Below are 19,418 nucleotides of genomic sequence, written 5' to 3'. Positions count from 1 at the left end.
GATGGTGAGGGTGAAATTCCTTACGGTGGCGCGCGGTGCGGTTGTAGAAAAAAGAGGGTGGAATAAGGTCAAAAAGCTCTTCAGAGCACTCCCCATTATACAGGCGATAGAACACGCATAGAGAGCTAACGTCTCTGCGGTGCTCCAGGCTTTCCAACGAGCCGGTTAGTTTGGGATCGTCCACAAGTCGAACAGCCCGCCTTTGGATCCGATCAAATGGAAGGAGTTGGTACTGGGGTGCTCCAGCCCAAAGGTGCGAAAATAGGTACTAATTATTAGTTCATGACCACATTTTTTTTTTGTGTGATCTAACCCTAAATTCACGGTTTTAAGATTTTTTCCCTAAAGCCCCACCTACCTGCCAAATTTCATGATTCTAGGTCAACGGGAAGTACTCTGTAGGTTTCTTGACAGACAGACAGACAACAAAGTGATCCTATAAGGGTTCCGTTTTTCCTTTTGAGGTACGGAACCCTAAAAATCCAAAAACCGTAAATCGATACCTACGTCACAAAAAAATATTAAATGTTAATTTTCCTGTACGGATGATACGAAACCCTTCGTGTGAGAGTCCGACTTGCACTTCATCGGTTTTTTTTAAAATTGACATTCACAGGTAGGTACCTACTCATACCAGCTAGGTACAATAAAGATAGGTACCTAGGTATAAAAAGTTTGCAACACAAATTGGAAGGCCTTCTTGGGGTCAGCAGATTAAAAATTAGAAATCTAGAATTCGATCTCTGCTGACTGAATAAAGACCCCAAAATACTTAGACTTAATCCTGCAGTAAATCGTGTTTAATCTTTAAACCTCAGTTAAAAACCAATTTAAACAAGCGACACTAGTGACTAGACATCGTTTTGCACCTACGCTAGGCATAATAACCACTCAACCTTTGCCTACGCATTGTTTTTCGAATCTGTGATCTTCAAGGTCAAGTGATACCTACTTAATTAGCTAACTCTGGAGCGGAAATGCCGAAACCAATATGCAAATGGAATCAAACGATCAGTACCGTGCCTTAGCGCCTTGTTGTTCATTCATCGTGACCGAGTACCGTCGCGCACTTCAATGACAGACATAGGTACCTACTTACTTGCTGCACCATTAAGCTAGTCTAGGCTTCCGCTTGACTACAATGATACCTACCATGGAAAGCAATGATGAGGTCTAGGCAGAGCAGAGGTGGATTAAATGTCGAGAGCGCCCTAGGCAAGCATGAAGCAACTCATAGGCGCCACTCTACACTCTACAGTTCCCCGTAGTACAAGATTTTACGTCTCACCAAACCAAACCAAATTCGAGAGTCAAAACACTTCCGCGTTACAGTAAAATGGACCTAAACAGCCTTGAATTGAAGTCAAATATTCAATGCCACTGATTTTAATTTCGCAATGTTTCCGCTTGGAGCGCTGGCTGTAGAAGTGTAGACAAACTTGAGCTTTAAAACAAGGCATTTAAGATCCAGTTTACTGTAACGCGGAAGTATTTCGACTCTCGAATTTGGTTTGGTTTGGTGAGACGTAAAATCTTGTAGTACGGGTACTGTCATACTCATTAAATTTTTTACTAACTAACTTCGACTACCTAGGTACTGCCTTATCTGCCAAAATCCTGAATTCCAATATCAACACAGTAAATGCTCAATCTCATGAGATAAACTGATATGGTAATCTGATACGGAAATTTAAATATATAAAACCTTTCTCAACTTCTCAAGTTGAAAAGTAGGTTAGATAAATTTGATTTTTTAACAGAGCCCCATAAAGTAGATGAGTAGATACTTAATATCTAACTTAAAACTGAAACAAAAAACGTAGGTAAGCACCTATCTATTAGTATTTTTTTATACGTACCTACAAAATATTTTAAGGTAAGTAATAATATCAGCATGATCTACCCATCGCCGGCTCAGTACAGAGGACAGAGCACGGGTCTTCTCTCAAAGTGAGAAAAGTTTTGGCCATAGTCTAGCACGCTGGCCAAGTGCGGATTGGCTAAAGCTGCTTAGGTAATAACATAAGAAGCAGTAATAGCTTAGTAATTAAAACTTCAGCCTCTTATTGGGGGCTTGGGTTCGCTCCCGGCGCGCACTTTTCGGGGAGTATGTGCGTTTTGCAATTAAAATAATTTCACTTGCTTTAGCGGTGATGCTTTTTTAGAGGGGTCGCGTTCTCATTAGTTCTCAGGACCGGCGGGCGGCGGCGATGATAGGATGAAATGGTGATGGTAAGGTAGACGTATACTTTATCCAAGTGGAAAACAAAAAGTTCATACTTAGTTTAGACTTCTAGAGGAACCTTGTTAACTCTGATGAAAGACGGAATTACAGTACAGTAGGTACGCGGCCGAAAGGAATGTACATCGACCTTTAAAAGGAGATAGAAAATTTGTAGAGCACTGTTTCTGTCGTTGAGACCGACAAAACGTCGTATAGTTAGGAATGAGTGACAGAGACAGCGCTCTCTACAAAGCCGAAATGTCATTCTAAAGGTCGATGTACATTATTTTCTGGCGCGTTCTCTATAAGTTTTGATTGACTATGACACGGCCAATGTTCATGACTAGGCTCCAAGTTCCAACGTAGGAAAATTTTGATTTCTAGTTTCTGATTATAAGTTATGATACATTACTCTAGAGTCTAGACTAAGTAGGGACCTAAATTGCACATTACCGTGCGCCTACGCACAATAATTTGTATCCACTGACCTCTATATTATAGTTATTTGTGTATAGGTACCTAAGTCTGACGATGTTATCATCTTTGGTTAAGGCTATATCTAGACATACAGACATACAAGACTATTTATCTGAATTTCAATACAGGTGACGGTAACTATGAGAGTGAGGGAATAGAGACTGCTCTCTCAGTGGATCTATAGAGCGCATTCTGACTTACCTTAGACTTAAGACAGAGTTAAAACGAGACAGAGCTATATACTCAAAGTCAAAGTGCGCTCTATAGATCTCAGCCTGAGTGCCGGCTAGAGCATACGCAATGACCAGCAGAGGAAGGCGATCGTGAGTCCTTTAAGTTTTTTATTCCGTTACCTACAAGTTTTTATTTTTTATTTTATAAAAAAAAACTAGCTTATGCTCAGCATTTCGTCCGCGTGGACTACACAGATTTCAAACCCCTACTTCACCGCTTTAGGGGTTGAATTTTCAAAAATCCTTTCCTAGCGGATGCCTACGTCATAATAGCTATCTGCATGCTAAATTTCAGCCCCATCCGTCCAGTAGTTTGAGCTGTGCGTTGATAGATCTGCAGTCAGTCACCTTTTCCTTTTATATATTTAGATATGCTATGTATTAGCCAAGTTTGTTGGGCTGACTAATATTCCCCTCCAACTACGCGTAAAGCGTAAAGCTTGTGCTGGCAAAAGGTTTGAATCTGCGACCTTTCGGATTTCTGTCCGCTCCTTTAACCGTTGAGATATCGAGGCTCTTAGGAGCTCTAAGTTAACCCTTGACTGCGATCTCACTTGGTGTACAGTGCGACAATAGGCTCTCTGGGCACTTGAATGACATTGACAGGGGGGCGCTGTTGGAGAACAAAGGCTTAGAATATACAAACAAGAACAAAGAGGACACTTGACGGCAACGTCAGTTCCGATTTTCGCCACGCGCCAAGATAGCTTTGTCGCACTGTAAGTGATGCATGCAGGATATAATTATGGCAGTTTTATTAAACCCATACCCCTTATCGGTTTCCATGCAGCATCGTACCTGAATCGCTTGGCAGCACTGCTTTGCTGTTAGGGTGGTACGTGCGGCCGAAGCCGCACACCAGACCAAACTAGAGACAAGTGAGAAATTATAAATTCCTAGATTGCCCCTGCCGGGAATCGAACCCGGGACCTTCCACTTATAAGACCACAGTGCTCACCACTGCGCCAGCGAGGTTGTCAAAGATTGCGACGGTAGGTACCTATAGTCCGTACAAAAGGACTTCTCACGCGCCATTTTAACTCTATGGGTCAACTGTCATGTCAAAAGTACTGTTCACCGAGGGTTCACCTTTAAAATAAGGACTAAAATCGTTCTTTAGACATGACAATTGACACAAAGTTAAAACAGGGGCGCGTGAAAAGTCACTTTGTAATTTGTACGTGTTATGCTGCATTTTGCCTTATTGGTCGAGTCTTTAGACTTGGCCTTAGGAATTTGCAAAGGAAACACGCCGCATGACAAAAATAAAGTTGGATGAGTCAATAAATTAATGCATATACGTTACAATTACAAAGGACATTATAAATAGCAGAAAACTTATCTACCTATAGGTATACTACGATAAATACGTGTATCTAACTATTTAGTGGATAGGTATTGTAAAAGTCTATTCTAATTTAGATACGATCATCGATAGTCAATTTTTTTTAAAGAAAAAGATAGGTAAGTAGGTAGTTTAAATGTATTTTAAGCCCTAGAGGAGAAGAAAGAATATATATAGTAAGAAGAGAAAAAGTCAAGCCAAACCTATATCTACCTAAGTACAACTTCTCAAAGATTATCTTCTTCTCTTATCTTCTTATCTTGCAGATAATCAAGGTAGGCGCGACATCGATCTGATCACAGCTGGTTCCTTGTGTTCCCAGCCCACAACCAGGGCACGGATGACTTCTCTTCTCTCAGAAGAAGGAGTTTTAGACTGTAATCCATCACGCTAGCAGAGAGAACTCTCAGGCATACAGGTTTCCTCATGATGTTTTCCTTCACCGTTAAAGCAACGCACATATAGGTATTTAGAGTACCTACCTACGAGTAACTCCGAAAAGTTAGAGGTCCATTCCCGGATCGAATCAACCCCCTGAACTAGGTCTATCACCATTCACCGTAGTTTTTGACAATATTATACGATCCTTGGGCTCGATTACGGTAAAATGACAGCTACAGTACGACGATCGCAATCACATTTGATTCGCCGATACTCTCTCGCTATTGGCTAAAATGTAATGTTGAAGCAAAAATACTATAAATTCTGTCAATAACAGCAATTGAGATTGTAGCAATGATTGATGCAGCGTTTTCGTAATCGACCAGCTTGATTATTTCGATTTATCTCCAGTTTTCGCCGCGACTATACATGAACGGAGCAGGGCAAGTGGGCGGAGTGAGCGTATTTTTTAAGCGGAATCTGTGCGCGGGCGTCGCGTGGGGCTTCCACGGTCCACGGAGAACACCAACTATAACCACTCGATGCCGGATCACGACAAGTACCAGTTGCGTCCGCGCGCTGCGCGCTCCCGCGAGCCGCGTTCGCGCCGCACGCCGCAACCCTTGAGCAAATACAGAAGAAAAACCGCGAACGCACGCGAAAGAAGCCGGATGAGGGAAATTAACCGAGCGTTTGAAACTTTGAGAAAAGCTGTGCCGGCTGCCGAAATCACGGGCGCGCCAGTTCCATGCGAAAAGTTGACAAAGATTACCACGTTACGATTAGCGATGAAATATATCACAGCACTGTCCGCAGCCCTGAGAGACACGAGTCCAGAACCTAATACCGACTCTCGTCCAGAGCGATGGTCTTCACCAATGTGCTCGGAGCTGTCAGAATTCTCAACGGAACAAGAGACGACGTCAGAATTCGCCGAGGACTCCCTATCGCCCTTCGATTCCTTCTTCGCGGAGTTCGACTATGAATACATCGATAGAACATTCACGTGACAGTGCAGTGTTTTGGACTATTTTCGGATTAATTAAACTAAGGATTCCTCAATCTCTCGTATTGCCATATTAATTATAATTTTATTTTTTAAATGTTTTTGTAAACATAGTCTATCGAGTGAGGTTTTGAGATTTTATTTATTAGTGTTGTGTAATTATTATTATTGCTTAATTAATAAATTGTTTTTGTTATGTTAGAGTATGTGATTTAATTTTATGTGAAATGGTGGCCAGTAAATTCCGAAATCAATCTTAGAAATTAGTAGGAGTAGGTAGGTTCTGTAGCTACAAGATCATTGATAGGTATACAGAGTAAGTACCTATAGGTATTAGGTTATTCAGGTAAAGATAGAATACCTATGTCTCATGTCTAGTGTAACTTAATTTAGACGCTTTCCATAGAAATGTAATTTGGATCTCATTTGATTAACCACATAAAAGTCGCGGGAGCGCGTAGGGTTACTTTTCTTATCATTAAATGACAACTGTGAGTGAATTTTTAAAATCACCCTTGAATGTTATAGGTAGGTATAAACTGTGCTCAAATCCTTTTATAATAATTTTAGCGAAACAATCCGCATTTCGCCAGCGTGTTAGACTATGAGCTACCATTATGAGACTATTATTATTACCCGTGGTCAGTAGTGGGCCGGGCGATGCGTTGAGATGATGATGATGATTACGGACCAACGACCCATACGATTTAAGATACCCGTTACCATATTTAAGGGCCAGTTAGGGGATAAATTTTTTTTAGAAAGAATATTAGCTATGTTAAATGACTAATATTCCCTATTCCTCTCCAACTAAGCGTAAAGCTTGTGCTAGGAGTAGGTACGACAATAATGCAACGGGCGGGGTTTGAACCGTCGACCTTTCGGTTTTTAGTCCAATCCTTTACCGGTTGAGCTATTGATTAACTTGAATTAATTGAACCTTCGTGAGTAGGCTCGTGTCAACAAGACACCAGTTTTCTCTGTGAAAATTCTTGATTTAGGTAAGAAGCTATTTTAGTGCGAAGTTATAAATCATGTCGATTCGGTGGGGGTGTCGAAATTGTCTGAATTGTAGGTAAGTATTTTTTTGAATAAGGCTCAGTAGTGAACCGGCGATAGGTTGATGATGATGATGATGAATGATGGTTCCATAAATGCTGTCAACAAGACAATGCTCAAACAATAGCTCTGAACAATCTGTGCAATGAGCCAAATCGAGGAACTTTGTAGGTAAATGAAGAAGCGTGGGCTATGACGTACTGCTCAGTCAGCAGGCCCACAGCGACACAGTCCCACCTGGATACTGGGCGTCACGGAAGATAAACCCCTGTCGTAATGAGCCGGGGCCCACGCGCCTATCTCTACTCTTCATTGTTCCGTCGGCTGTGCTAAGATTAATGCAATGGCTGCCTTTTTATTGTAATTTGTCTATTGTATCGATTCTAGGACGTGTACTCTATACCTACACACGTTTTGCTGTACGTCTAGTACGAGTTCGCACGTAAGTTCGCAATAACGTTGCGTTGATAGATTTCGAGCATCGAAATTCGTAATACAAGTATACATAAGTACCTACATAATATAGTAAAAATTAACAAGTTTTCAGACAAGAGTATGTAGGAATAAAATACTTTTCCTTTATTTTATTTATTCAGACCCAAACAATTTACATAATATAATACAGACACCAGTAAAATGGCCACTGAAAAGTAAATGAATTATTAATTATTATACTATATTTAAACTAAAAATCTCAACAAACGTTACAAAAACGTTGGTAGTTAAAAGAAAAGGTAAGTAGGTACTATGCTGACGAGGTCGCGAGCATTGGCTAATAGTTGGTCCTATTGGTTTAGAGTAAAAAACACTTCAGATAACAATAGAAAACTATGTACCTATAGTACGCGGCAGAAAGTAATGTACATCGGCCTTTAGAATGACATTTCGGCTTTGTAGAGCGTTAGCTCTGTCACTCATACCTATATGTCGTTTTGTCGGTCTCAATGACAAGGACAACGCTCTACAAATCTGCTACATATCTCCTTCTAAATGTCGATGCACATTACTTTCGGCCGCGGACTGTACTCATGCCAGGTAAGGTATGTAGACTTTTAAGTAGTACTGCACGAGAAAAGTATAAAAGTATGACCGAATACTTACTACCGATTGTTGTTTTACAATGTTTACAGTTGAGGCTGTAGATGTAGAATGTATATAGGTATTATGTATTAGGACGATTTCGAATCTTAAAACGAAAAAATTTAGCCAAAGTTAAATCCTTCAACGTTATGTACATACATAGTGTTTCTATACTCGAAATCTATCAACGTTGTCGAGATCTACAAGCTAGTAGTCTCGTACTAAACCTACTGATTGGTTAAGTGAAATTTTAGAACAGAGATGAGTAGGTGCCACAGGTACGGTAGCTATCTATTTTTAGTGTTCTGTACCTCAAAAGGTAAAAAGGAACCCTTAACTAGGATCACTACGTTGTCTGTCCGTCTGTGTGTCGTGTCTTTTAAGGAACCCACAGGGTACTTCCCAATCACGAAGTTTGGCAGGTAGGTAGGTCTGAAAGCAGATATTAAGGGAAAATCTGAAAACCGTGAATTTTTGTTTAGGTAGGTACATCACAAAAAAAATTTAAAATGTGTTCATGAAATTATAATTAGGTAGTACCTACTTATTTTCAATTTTCAAAGTAAGATAACAATACCAATTGGTATCATATAAAAGGGCTTTACTTGTATATTCTAAAACAGATTTTTATTTATTTTACGCATAATAGTTTTGATTTATTGTGCAAAATGTCGAAAAAAAATACCCGACTACGGAACCCTCGGTGCGCGAGTCTGACGCGCACTTGGCCGGTTTTTTTTTAAATTAATATTTAAGTAAGTAGGTACCTAAGTATGCCAAGACGTTTTTTTTATTACGAACTAGATTATGCTCGCGACTTCGTCCGCGTGGACTACATAAATTTCAAACCCCCATTTGACCCACTTAGGGGTGGAATTTCGAAAAATCCTAGTGGATACCCACTCTTTACAAAGACTACACCACCCACACCCTCTAAATTTCATGTCTCTAGGACCAGCGATTTAGGCTGTGCGTTGATATATATGTCAGTCAGTCAGTCAGAACTTTGAATCTTATATAAGTAGGTAGGTAGATACAACAGATTTAAAATACACTCTTAAAATTATGAATATTCATCTCTCACCATATTTACCTACCGGGTATTCCTACGTCCCCACTTAATTAATTTTTCACAACAGAAGTTAAATAAATCTTTGACAATTATTAAGATCCCATGTTGCGAATTAAGATAGAATCAACGCAACACGACTTCGGCCAGAAAAAATGCAAATCTTATGCAATGAACGTATCATGCAATAAAGGTCGAGTATCCCGGCTTACCCGTTAAGGTTTAAACGGATTGCTTTCCCGCCAAATACGGCCGCCATGACAGTTCATTGAATTATGTGATTAAATGACAGGACCAAAAAGCAATGGGGCCTCATTCCAACAGGAAAGATGCTATACGCAAAATATCTCTCTGTCGAATTGTGAGACCACTGGGTCTAAAATATATTATACTTAAGCAGCTTTCTTGCAGGCTTCATTATTCATATCGGTTCGCAGCCTCAATCTTTCTGACCAAAGCTAGGGTTGAAGTAATACCTATTCATATTCTTTGACGTACACTTACCAAAGACCATAGGCATTTGATATTCCGTAGCTATTTACATTACGTCTATCACGACGTTAATAATATAATCATCATCATCATCAGCACCAGCCTACTACTGTGGATGGATCTCGTCCGCCATGGCCAAGTACGGATTGGTAGATTTCACATATCTTCCAGATTATTGTGGAGAACTCCTCAGGCATGCGATGTTTCTCACGATGTTTTCCTTTACCGTTAAAGCAAGTGATATTTATTAATTTACTAGTTTATGCTCGCGACTTTGTCCGCGTGGACTACATAAATTTCAAACCCCCATTTAACTCATTTGGGGGTCAGGGGTGGAGTTTTGAAAAATCCTCCAGCAGTTAAGGCGGTGCGTTGATATATGTAAGTCAGTCAGTAAGTCAGTCAGTCAATCAGTCAGGACTTTGATTTTTTTATTAATTTATTAAAATGCACATTACTTCGAAAGTCAGAGGTGCATGCACGGGATACATTATGCCCCAAGATAATAATAAAAGAGACAAGAGGACCAAAAAGTTTTCTCTTAGGCGTGTTACTTTATGGACACAATGTATGAGATGGCGCTGCGAAACGTTTTTATTTTTGGACTTGAACAGTTATGCATGAAGCTGTCCATCATATCTCAATGGGTCCTTGATGATGCATTACAACTTACAACTGAGAGCCTAATTTGAACTCAACTTACATATAAGGAGTTCTGTCTTGAAGACTTACAGTTGGGATAACAAATCGCACTATGTATTCTGATTGATGATGCGGGGACCCGGTGCGGGGACCCGGTGCGGGATAGCGCGGGTGTAAGGGGCGTCCCCACCGCGATTGCCATCTCGACCTGTCGCGTACTATAGATACCCAAAGGTTTTGATTCCCTGCACGAATTTCTTGATAGACACGACAGACAGACAACAAAGTGATCCTGTAAGCAAAGTAAGCATTGACTTATACATATAACTAGCGACCCGCCCCGGCTTCGCATAGGTGCAATGTAGATACTAATGTGGTGTCATTGAGGTGTCATTGCCTCGGAAACTCTCAAATGAGAGGATTTTTTTCGACCTAATTCACATTATTTCAATTTCTCTAGGGATCTCTAATTTTTTGAGAATTAAACTATAGCTATAAACCTTCCTCTTGAATCACTCTATCTATTGGTGAAAACCGCATTAAAATACGTTGCGTAGTTTAATAAGATCTACGCGTTCATACATACATACAGACGCGGGAAGCGACTTTATTTTATACTATGTAGAGATGTTGACTGTAGAGATATATTACTTCGTATGGACAGGGTTATTATTGAACAAACAAAATGGCACCGAGTCAGTGGTGCTTTAGCACTAATGCAACCTCAGTGACATCTGGATTTCAAACGGGTCGTTCATTAGTATCTAAGAGGTGACGCTGATTTATTTGGTTCCAAAACCGTGAAAAATTTTGTTCGCTTGACCATATCTTGTCATTTATATCGATGCCTGTAAGGGTTCTTTTTTCCCTGGAGATACAGAACCTTAAAAGCTGTTCTTTCGACAAAGTTGGGGTCTTAAAGTTCGCTACTTTAAATAAAACATAAAGTCACCATAATTTACGGCATGCATTCACATTTATTTGGCATTCTGATTGCAGCAAGAAGTAATGGGTTCGCAACTGACTGTGCTGCGCGTGGGCAAACCGCCTCGTCAACAATATCATTTTTAAAAGCATAAAAAACCGGTTAAGTCCGAGTCTGACTCGCACACGAAGGGTTCCGTACCATCGTACAAGATTAAATGAACTTTTTGTTTTATTTTAATTTCCATGACGGCCATTTTGAAATTTTCATTATTGGTTGTAATAGCGGCAATAGAAATAGGTATCACCTACCTACACACTGATAATCAACTCTACCGATTATTTTTCATGAGATACAGACTGCTGACAGACAGACACACAAACAGACAGACGGACGGTCACGTACTCGTTGGCACCCTTCGGGGTACGGAACCCTAAAACAAGGGTTAGGTACCAACTTAGGTACTTTTACCTACCTATACCTGCGTGTTAGGTATACCAGTTCTGACTTGGTGGATTAGCAAAGCTATATTCTTAGTCCATTTTCCTCAACGAAACTGACTTTAGGCCATAGTCCACCACGTTAGCCAAGTGTGGTTTGGTGAAACTTATATTATACCTACTTGAACTTCGTATTAATTAATTTACCTACCATGATAGTGCCACCGTCTCCAGAGTTTGTAAAGGCTCGCGCTCCTGAAGAGATGAGAAAGCTTTAGGCCTAGTCTACCACGCTGGCCAAGTGCGGATCGCAGACTTCACATACCCTATTTATTTAAATTGAAAGAAACATGTTTGTAAAATAGCTTTAAGGAAAATTGCGTAATAACTACCTAGGCACTGTTGGATGATTAATAAATACTTGTAAATTAGTAGTTAGGCAGTCTCAAAATAATTTCAGATAAATAAAATGTAATTAGAACAAACATCGACTCACACAGTCACTGTATAGGTACCTATTCTCGAAACAGGGACTGATTTCATGGATTCTTAACCGACTTCCAAAAAGGAGGAAACTGAATTTAGTGAGTTTTTAGGGTTCCATACCTCAAAAGGAAAAACGGAACCCTTATAGGATCACTTTGTTGTCTGTCTGTCAAGAAACCTACAGGATTCTTCCCGTTGACCTAGAATCATGAAATTTGGCAGGTAGGTAGGTCTTATAGCTGGCATTAGGGGAAAAATCTGAAAACCGTGAATTTGTGGTTACATCACACAAAAAAATTAAGTTGTGGTCATGAACTAAAATTAGTATTTTCAATATTTGAAGTAAGATAACTATATCAAGTGGGGTATCATATGAAAGGGCTTTACCTGTGGATTCTAAAACAGATTTTTATAAATTTTTAAGTATCATAGTTTTTAAATTATCGTGTAAAATATCGAAAATAGGACTTTTGTACGGACTACGGAACCCTCGTTGCGCGAACCTGACTCGCACTTCGCCGGTTTTTTTATTTGAAGCCCTTGACTGCGATCACCGTAAGCGGTTAAGAACAAACACTTTTAGGGTTCCGCACCCGAAAAGTGCCAACGGGGTCCTATTTTCTTAAAGAATATTAGCCGTGCTAAATCAGGACTAATCTAATATTCCCCTTTTCCCTCTAACAAAGCGTAACGCTTGTGCTAGGAGTAGGCACGACAAAGACAATAGTGCAACGGGTGGGGTTTGAACCGGCGACATTTCGAAATTCATTCCGCTCCCCAACCGTTGAGGCCTCCGCCGTCCGTCCGTCGGTCTGTCTGTCTGTCAGCGACGTCGATATATAAATACTTAGGTAACTAGGTACTTCAATGATCTCATTTTTTTTCCCCTACCATAAAGCACCATTATAAATTGGCAGCTTTATTGCTACTACCATCAAGCCTATGGGCTAATAAGTAATATTATTCTAGCTTAAACTTCTACTCTCTAATGATCTCATGAACCGTAAAAAAGTACCCGTAGAGTTGGAATTTTCACGGAGTGTATGGGTACAGACCCATCCGATAGGAAATATTGCATATCGACCTTTAAGAGATTTCGGCTTCGTAGAGCGTCCGATGGTATGGAACCCTTTGTGTGCGAGTCCAACACGTACTTGACTGCTTTTCAATTTTATTTAAAGCCCTCTACTGCGATCGGTAAGAAGAAACATTCACCCTCATTCCACCCTCCTTTTTCTACAACCGCACCGCACGCCACCGCAATCAATTCTACCCTCACCACCTGGGTTTCTGGAGCACTTCGACCTCCCGTTGTGCCAGATACTTTTTTCCACGCACATGCAAACTGTGGAATCAACTCCCTTCGGCGGTGTTCCCTTTAGATTACAACATGGGGTTGTTCAAGGGGCGGACCAACTAATTCCTAAAAGGCCGGCAACGCATCGGCGGTTCCTCTGGTGCTGCAAATGTTCATGGGCGGCGGTAATCACTTAACATCAGGTGACCCATTTGCTCGCTATCTCTATTTAAAAAAAAGATCCTTCTCGCACGGAACGCGGTCTACGCCGGTAAGTGATTTGACACCTCTATAAGAGAAGCTAGCCTGGAATTTGTCCCCTAATTGATTTCTAAATACCTTCTTTGATTTCTACGTAACTTTACTGGCACGACGCTAAATCGCTTGGTGGTATATTTTTGCAGGTAAGCACGATGGTAACTGGCCACGCCAAAGCCTTCCGAGTCCCGACAGACAAAATTGCTATAAGAAACTTACCCAAAAAATGAATGGTTAAGAGTGCATGGCTTCTCTTGGACAAGTGCCCTCTACTTAGGCTGCATCATCATTTGCCAGCATGTTTAATTGCAGCTAAGCGCTATTTATAAATTAAAAAAAAGATTTTCCATATTGACGTTGCCGTAGGATAGTAGGTTTTCTTAAACGAGCAAGCTTCGCTGACATCTGAAGAAAGCAACATCACCAGCCATCGCCCACTTGCAAAGTTAATAGCTCTCGAGGCCTAGTTCCACAGTAGCTTTTATTTTTTATGATAGTTATTATTAACAGTTATTTTGTTTATGATGATAACCATCACACAGAAAAATAATGATGTTACAAGTTACCTTTTTACTTGTAAGTTGATCATAGAAGGAAATTATGTCTTTTTCTTACTGTTTCATCATTTTGTTGACTTTTAATCTAAGTGCATTGCATAATGCATAATGATACATAATGAAACAGCGTCTAAAATATAAATATGTCTAAAATACAAATAATAGGTACTTAATAAATATGAATGTTTTCCCAAGAAGACACGTCATCACATAAGCTTCTTAGAAGTAAGATGACTCACTATAGTGTTAATTAACTAAGAAATAAAAATATGTATTAATAATCACATTTTAACGATTACATGCTTTTAAGCATAAATCACAGTTTAATGTTAACAATAATCTCTTATCAAGTTGTGGATAAACCGGGCCTTTTAAATGACAAAACGAGTAGGACGTCCAAATAGCAGCTCATTTGCAAGGCCGTATGACGTCACACCCACAGTGCACCAACGGCATTTTTCCCCCGAGATTGTGCAAAGTGCGGACAGCTTGAAGCTCGCAAAACTGTAAGAAAATAAACAGTTTTAGTTAGGTATGTAACTAGTTAATGTAGATTTATGGTCATATCCTCCCGTCTGTCCATAATCCATATACTTAGGTATCTATCGTCTATAGTGTTTAGGGGGGTGATCTCTGGAAGTAATGATGCGATTCTGAAACATCTTTCATAGCTATAGTACGCGACAGGTCGAGATGGCACCTAGGGCGTGGGATCCCAAAGTCTATCGGGTTTTCGAACTCGGAACTAACCTATGAGTCCTGCCCATTGCCACTTTAACTTCGCAATCGTTGAGCTATGTCGATTACTCTGATTCTTCCATGGATTTCTGATTGATCACGTAGAGAAACTCGAAGCATAGCTCTCTCCAGCCCGCTGGTTCATACCGTTACCTATTTTATGCTTACCAAAATATCCATTAAACAAAGTAATCGCGAACTCAACGCAATCAGGTATATATTAATGTAGCTACTTATCTGTGCAAAGGAACTGCATTAAAACTTCGTCTTCAGTATTTAACGGTGCTATAACACGATAAAGGTACGGTACACTTAAGGCATCAATCCTACTGCCAACGGTCTGGAGTTCAGAATTTTGCGTTCTAAGTAAGTCCAATAGTCAAATCGAAGTGCAAAGACCCTTGCTTATTTGACCGTCGCGTCGCGTCGTTGCGATCAATGTATTTAATTTGTACATACTTATGCTACAATATCAATAAATATAAATTATTATAAATGCGAAAGTGTGTTTGTTTGTTGGTTTGTTGGTTTGTCCTTCAATCACGTCGCAACTGTGCAACGGATTGAGGTGATTTTTTGCATGGATAAGATAAAGACCTGGAGAGTGACATAGGCTACTTTTTATTCCGGGAAATCAAAGAGTTCCCACGGGATTTTTAAAAACCTAATTCCACGCGGACGAAGTCGCGGGCATCAGCTAGTCAAGGTAAAAGGTAGTAAATTTTAAAGTCCTCTGCAGGACTTCTTCCTGCATCGCTCCCGCAATTTTTTGGCACCCTTTGATGCGATCTTTGCTACGATGTTCGTACATTGTTCTCTATCTCACGCTGCGTGGATTGCATTCACTACCGAGGAGAAATTGCATCGCAATACCTATGTGTGTCGTGTCGACCGCTTCTTTTTAACCCACGTCAAAAAAGAAGCAGGTTCTCAATTCGTCGGAATCTTTGTTTTTTATGTATGTTCCCAGATTACTCGAAAACGCCTGAATCGATTTGGAAACTCTTTTCACGCAGCTAATAAGCTAATTGGCACCGGCTCCAAAAATATTATTATAGACCAATGACATTCTAATAAGCATAGACTATAGAGCTACACGCTTGTATTCGGTAATAAATTAAATTATTTTTTACTTTTGGTGTGATTATTGCAGTCAGTTTTTTTTTTTGAAAAAAAATTACATTTGGCCTGGCCAAAGTCTCGGATTACCGCGGGGTCCCCTTTCCAATAATATTATAGTATAGGTAGAACACAATTGGTCAAAAGTCAAAACCTTTCCGCCTTAAGCACATAACTCATTTACAATATTATACTTAGTAGGGTACATAATATATCATATCACTGACATGTTAACTAAGTACATAGTTATTGTAGCGGATTTTCGTACGCGTATTTCTCTACGGAATCCCGCTAAAGTCCCTAGCGGCCTTATATCGGAGCTCCACTACATCAAGAGTTTATATAAAGACAAAAAAAAGTAAGATTTCGGGTGTAGCCTTTGTGTCGTAAAAGGCGCGCAGTGCATTGTTTCACTGCATCGCGTCGCATGATAATGTACGATGACATCGGGAATGCGGAATGAAAGGTTTTTCACGAGCTCGTGGGAGCGGGCCTCGTGGGACAGTATACTGATTTTAAAGTATTGTGGGTTATGGGGGTTATAATGGGTCATATTGGTAGGGGAAAGCAGGTAGGATTCGTACGGAGGGAGCATTCGTACAGCAGTCATATCTACACTATACTACATGCCAAATTTCAGCCAAATCCGTCCAGTAGTTTGAGCTGTGCGTTGATAGATCAGTCAGTCAGTCAGTCAGTCAGTCACCTTTTCCTTTTATATATATAGAAATGGGTTACGGTTCTATATAGAAATTCTGTCATTGTCCTTTCTTGTGGATCGCTCATATTTTGTAACGCGGACAAAACAACGGGAATATCAAGTAGGTAGTTAAAAATATAACTATGTTGTTGTTCGTCGCTTCTCTTTAATTTGTCGCCCGATTGGGACGAAATAAAAACATCGCCGGAGAAATGATGGCCCTTCAAAAGAATCGGAGGTGTCGAAATGAACCGTTATTTTGCCGAACAAGAATATAATAATTGCTGACTAATTAATCAGGAATACTTACCGTTTCGTAAGCCTATAATTTTGTAGTCTATATATAAAACCAGTCAAGTGCGAGTCAGGCTCGCGCACCGAGGGTTCCATAGTACAGTCGTATTTTTTCGTCATTTTGCACGATAAATCAAAAACTATGATTCATAAAAATATATAAAAACCTGTTTTAGAATCCACAAGTGAAGCCCTTTCATATGATACTCCACTTGATATAGTTATTTTACTTTGATAATTGAAAATACTAATTATTAGTTCATGACCACAAATTTTGTGTGTGTGGATGTAAGTAACCACAAATTCACGGTTTTCAGATTTTTCCCCTAATGTCTGCTATAAGACCTACCTAAGGCAGGTAGGTGTCTTGACAGACAGACAAGGCAACAAAGTGATCCTATAAGGGTTCCGTTTTCCCTTTTGAGGTACGAAACCCTAAAAAGTAGCTAATCAATGTTCATCAAAACACCTACTTATTTGCTCTTTGAGGTTAATTCTATGTATTTTTATAACGTGCGAATGAAAATAACTAAAATTAAATTAAGCAAAACCTGATATGAGCACCTATTTAACAGCTAGTCCTGACTAAGATCTTAGGTAACTATTTAGCTAGATACCTAGGCATATTTATGTCAGCAAAAGTTTGTAAAAACACAGCCTTATCTCTCAGCGGGTGACGCAGGCACCTGGCGGGGCGCACTCAATCTATACTCCGAGAACCCGTACAAACTTTTGAGGAGGTGCTTGATACAAGATATTGGGTCCTCTACCTTTCCGGAATATACTATAGACTCGTCAGTCGATCCGTGATAAGTTTGCATGTTATGTGAATATTTCGATTTTAAAAAAATCGATTTTGTTTTTTAGTAAGTTTTTCATAGTAGGTACCTACCAGAATTTTTTTGATTTCAATATACCTACCAAGTACATAAAGTATATTTTATAGAAATGGTTAATTTTTATAAAACCTATTATTACGTGTACTATTATTTGTTACGTGTAGATACCTAATGTTAACGGCTTCGGTATACGGAAAAACTCAAGCTTCGAGTTTACGATTATACCTGAATTTGTTGTAACCTGTAAATATTTTTTCTTAAATAAATATATTTTTTATTATTATTTGATTCAGTAAAAAAAGAAACAATAACTTACCTGAAAAATTTCTTGCTGGCAGTATGCAAAAGTGTGGCAAAAGTATTAGCTTACAAAGTTCCAAACGTTTTAATAAAGGTTGTCTGTAAGAGATTGCATGCAGGCTGCTGCTGTTTTAGATTAACAGAATTGACTGTAGTTTTCTTTAATATGCAATAAAGTTTATCTTCTTTAATTTAAAGCACCTCTTTTAAACTTTCTATGGTCACTCGGCCGATAGATTCTAGTGTGAGAAAAATATCCTAGCCCTCACCTAGATTCGAGCGCTTCGTGTGAGCTATGACCCTATATGTACTCGCGTCGACCGGTATGATCTACTGCACTTCTAATTACGTAGTCGACTACATTCCGAACTACCAACACCGAGCCAAAAGTTTGTAACCCGATTTTTTAATCAAGGATTTTCGAGCAACAATTAATTGAACACCTACTTAGTTAGATTGTTTTACTATTATTTTAGCGTTGTGCCGATACCAGCATTGGTATTAGATCAATGATATCAAATCATCACAACCAGTGCTGGCTTAACATGAGCGAAGCCGAAACGTTTTCATTGATTTTTTCGATTGTTCAAACATTTTAATGGTTCCTGATGGTTTTCACGCCGCCACACATGTAGCACACACGCGCAACAAATGCACTACACACACACAACACACGCGCCTGGTGATAACTGTAAGTGATGATGCAGTCTAACTTGGACTTGGTTTCTACTCGGCTCGGCAACGTACCGAACGCTATCGCTTGGCGGCCCGGCTTTGTCGGTAGGCGGTAAGGGGTGGGGGGCGGTGGGAACTAGCCAGTCCATGGACAACTTAGAAATTATAAATTCCCAAATTGTTCCTGTCGGGAATCGAACCTAGGACATCCCACTTATATAAGACCACAGAGCTTTCCACTGCGCCAGGGAGGTCGCCAAGTATGATAATAATATCTGTCCCGGCTGTACTCACGTGTTTAGTCGACGTTAGCCCGACTAGTTGCGAACCCATCCGGGGTCCTTTTTCAAAGGAGTCCGTTCGCGCACGCGCCGCTGTTTTGACGCGGAGTCGGGCTAACGTCGACTAAACACGTGAGTACAGCCGGGACAGATAATTATTTAGAATGGAAATCACTCACGGTAGCTTAAACGCTAAAGTATGATAATATTTTAGAAGTCCCTTGTCCCACTAATTACTAATACCAATATTACCTGTATCTATGTGATGTACCTACAGGTAGGTATAGTTTTTTGCATTTCACGAAGACGAGTGGCTCATTGCGCTTGCTCGCGACTTTGGTTCGACATGCACGCACACTTACGCAATGGCCGTGTAAACGACGTAACCACAAGAAAAGTTCACTCATCATCGTGACAAAAGAATAATAATAGCAAGAACTGTAATATTGGTATAAGATTACTTTAGTGGGGCAAGTGGCAAGAAGTTGCTAACTTTCCCAC

At 39.9% G+C, this 19,418-nt stretch overlaps 2 protein-coding genes across 2 annotated transcripts in view; one reads left to right on the top strand and one right to left on the bottom strand.

The window, feature by feature from the left end:
- Positions 1-2,949: 2,949 nt before the first annotated feature.
- The window catches only part of mael (germ-plasm component protein maelstrom), an 82,311-nt gene continuing 65,842 nt past the window's right edge, over positions 2,950-19,418 (bottom strand). Inside the window, exon 12 of the mRNA XM_069504012.1 lies at positions 2,950-2,976. The gene's annotated coding sequence lies outside the window, so the exon portion shown is untranslated. The remainder of the gene's footprint in view (positions 2,977-19,418) is intronic.
- On the top strand, positions 4,967-5,870 carry LOC117989355 (helix-loop-helix protein delilah-like). The gene has a single exon (XM_034976706.2). It carries the CDS (start codon positions 5,203-5,205, stop codon positions 5,668-5,670), a length of 468 nt encoding a protein of 155 aa, XP_034832597.1. The 5' UTR covers positions 4,967-5,202; the 3' UTR covers positions 5,671-5,870.

This window comes from Maniola hyperantus, chromosome 16, assembly GCF_902806685.2.
Source record: "Maniola hyperantus chromosome 16, iAphHyp1.2, whole genome shotgun sequence".
Taxonomy (NCBI): domain Eukaryota; kingdom Metazoa; phylum Arthropoda; class Insecta; order Lepidoptera; family Nymphalidae; genus Maniola; species Maniola hyperantus.
The sequence above is the reverse complement of the archived record's forward strand: the minus strand, read 5'-3'. Positions and strand labels throughout refer to the sequence as shown.

Excerpts from the sequence above, each read along its gene's own strand:
- LOC117989355 (XM_034976706.2), top strand. The coding sequence starts at position 5,203 with ATGCCGGATCACGACAAGTACCAGTTGCGTCCGCGCGCTGCGCGCTCC.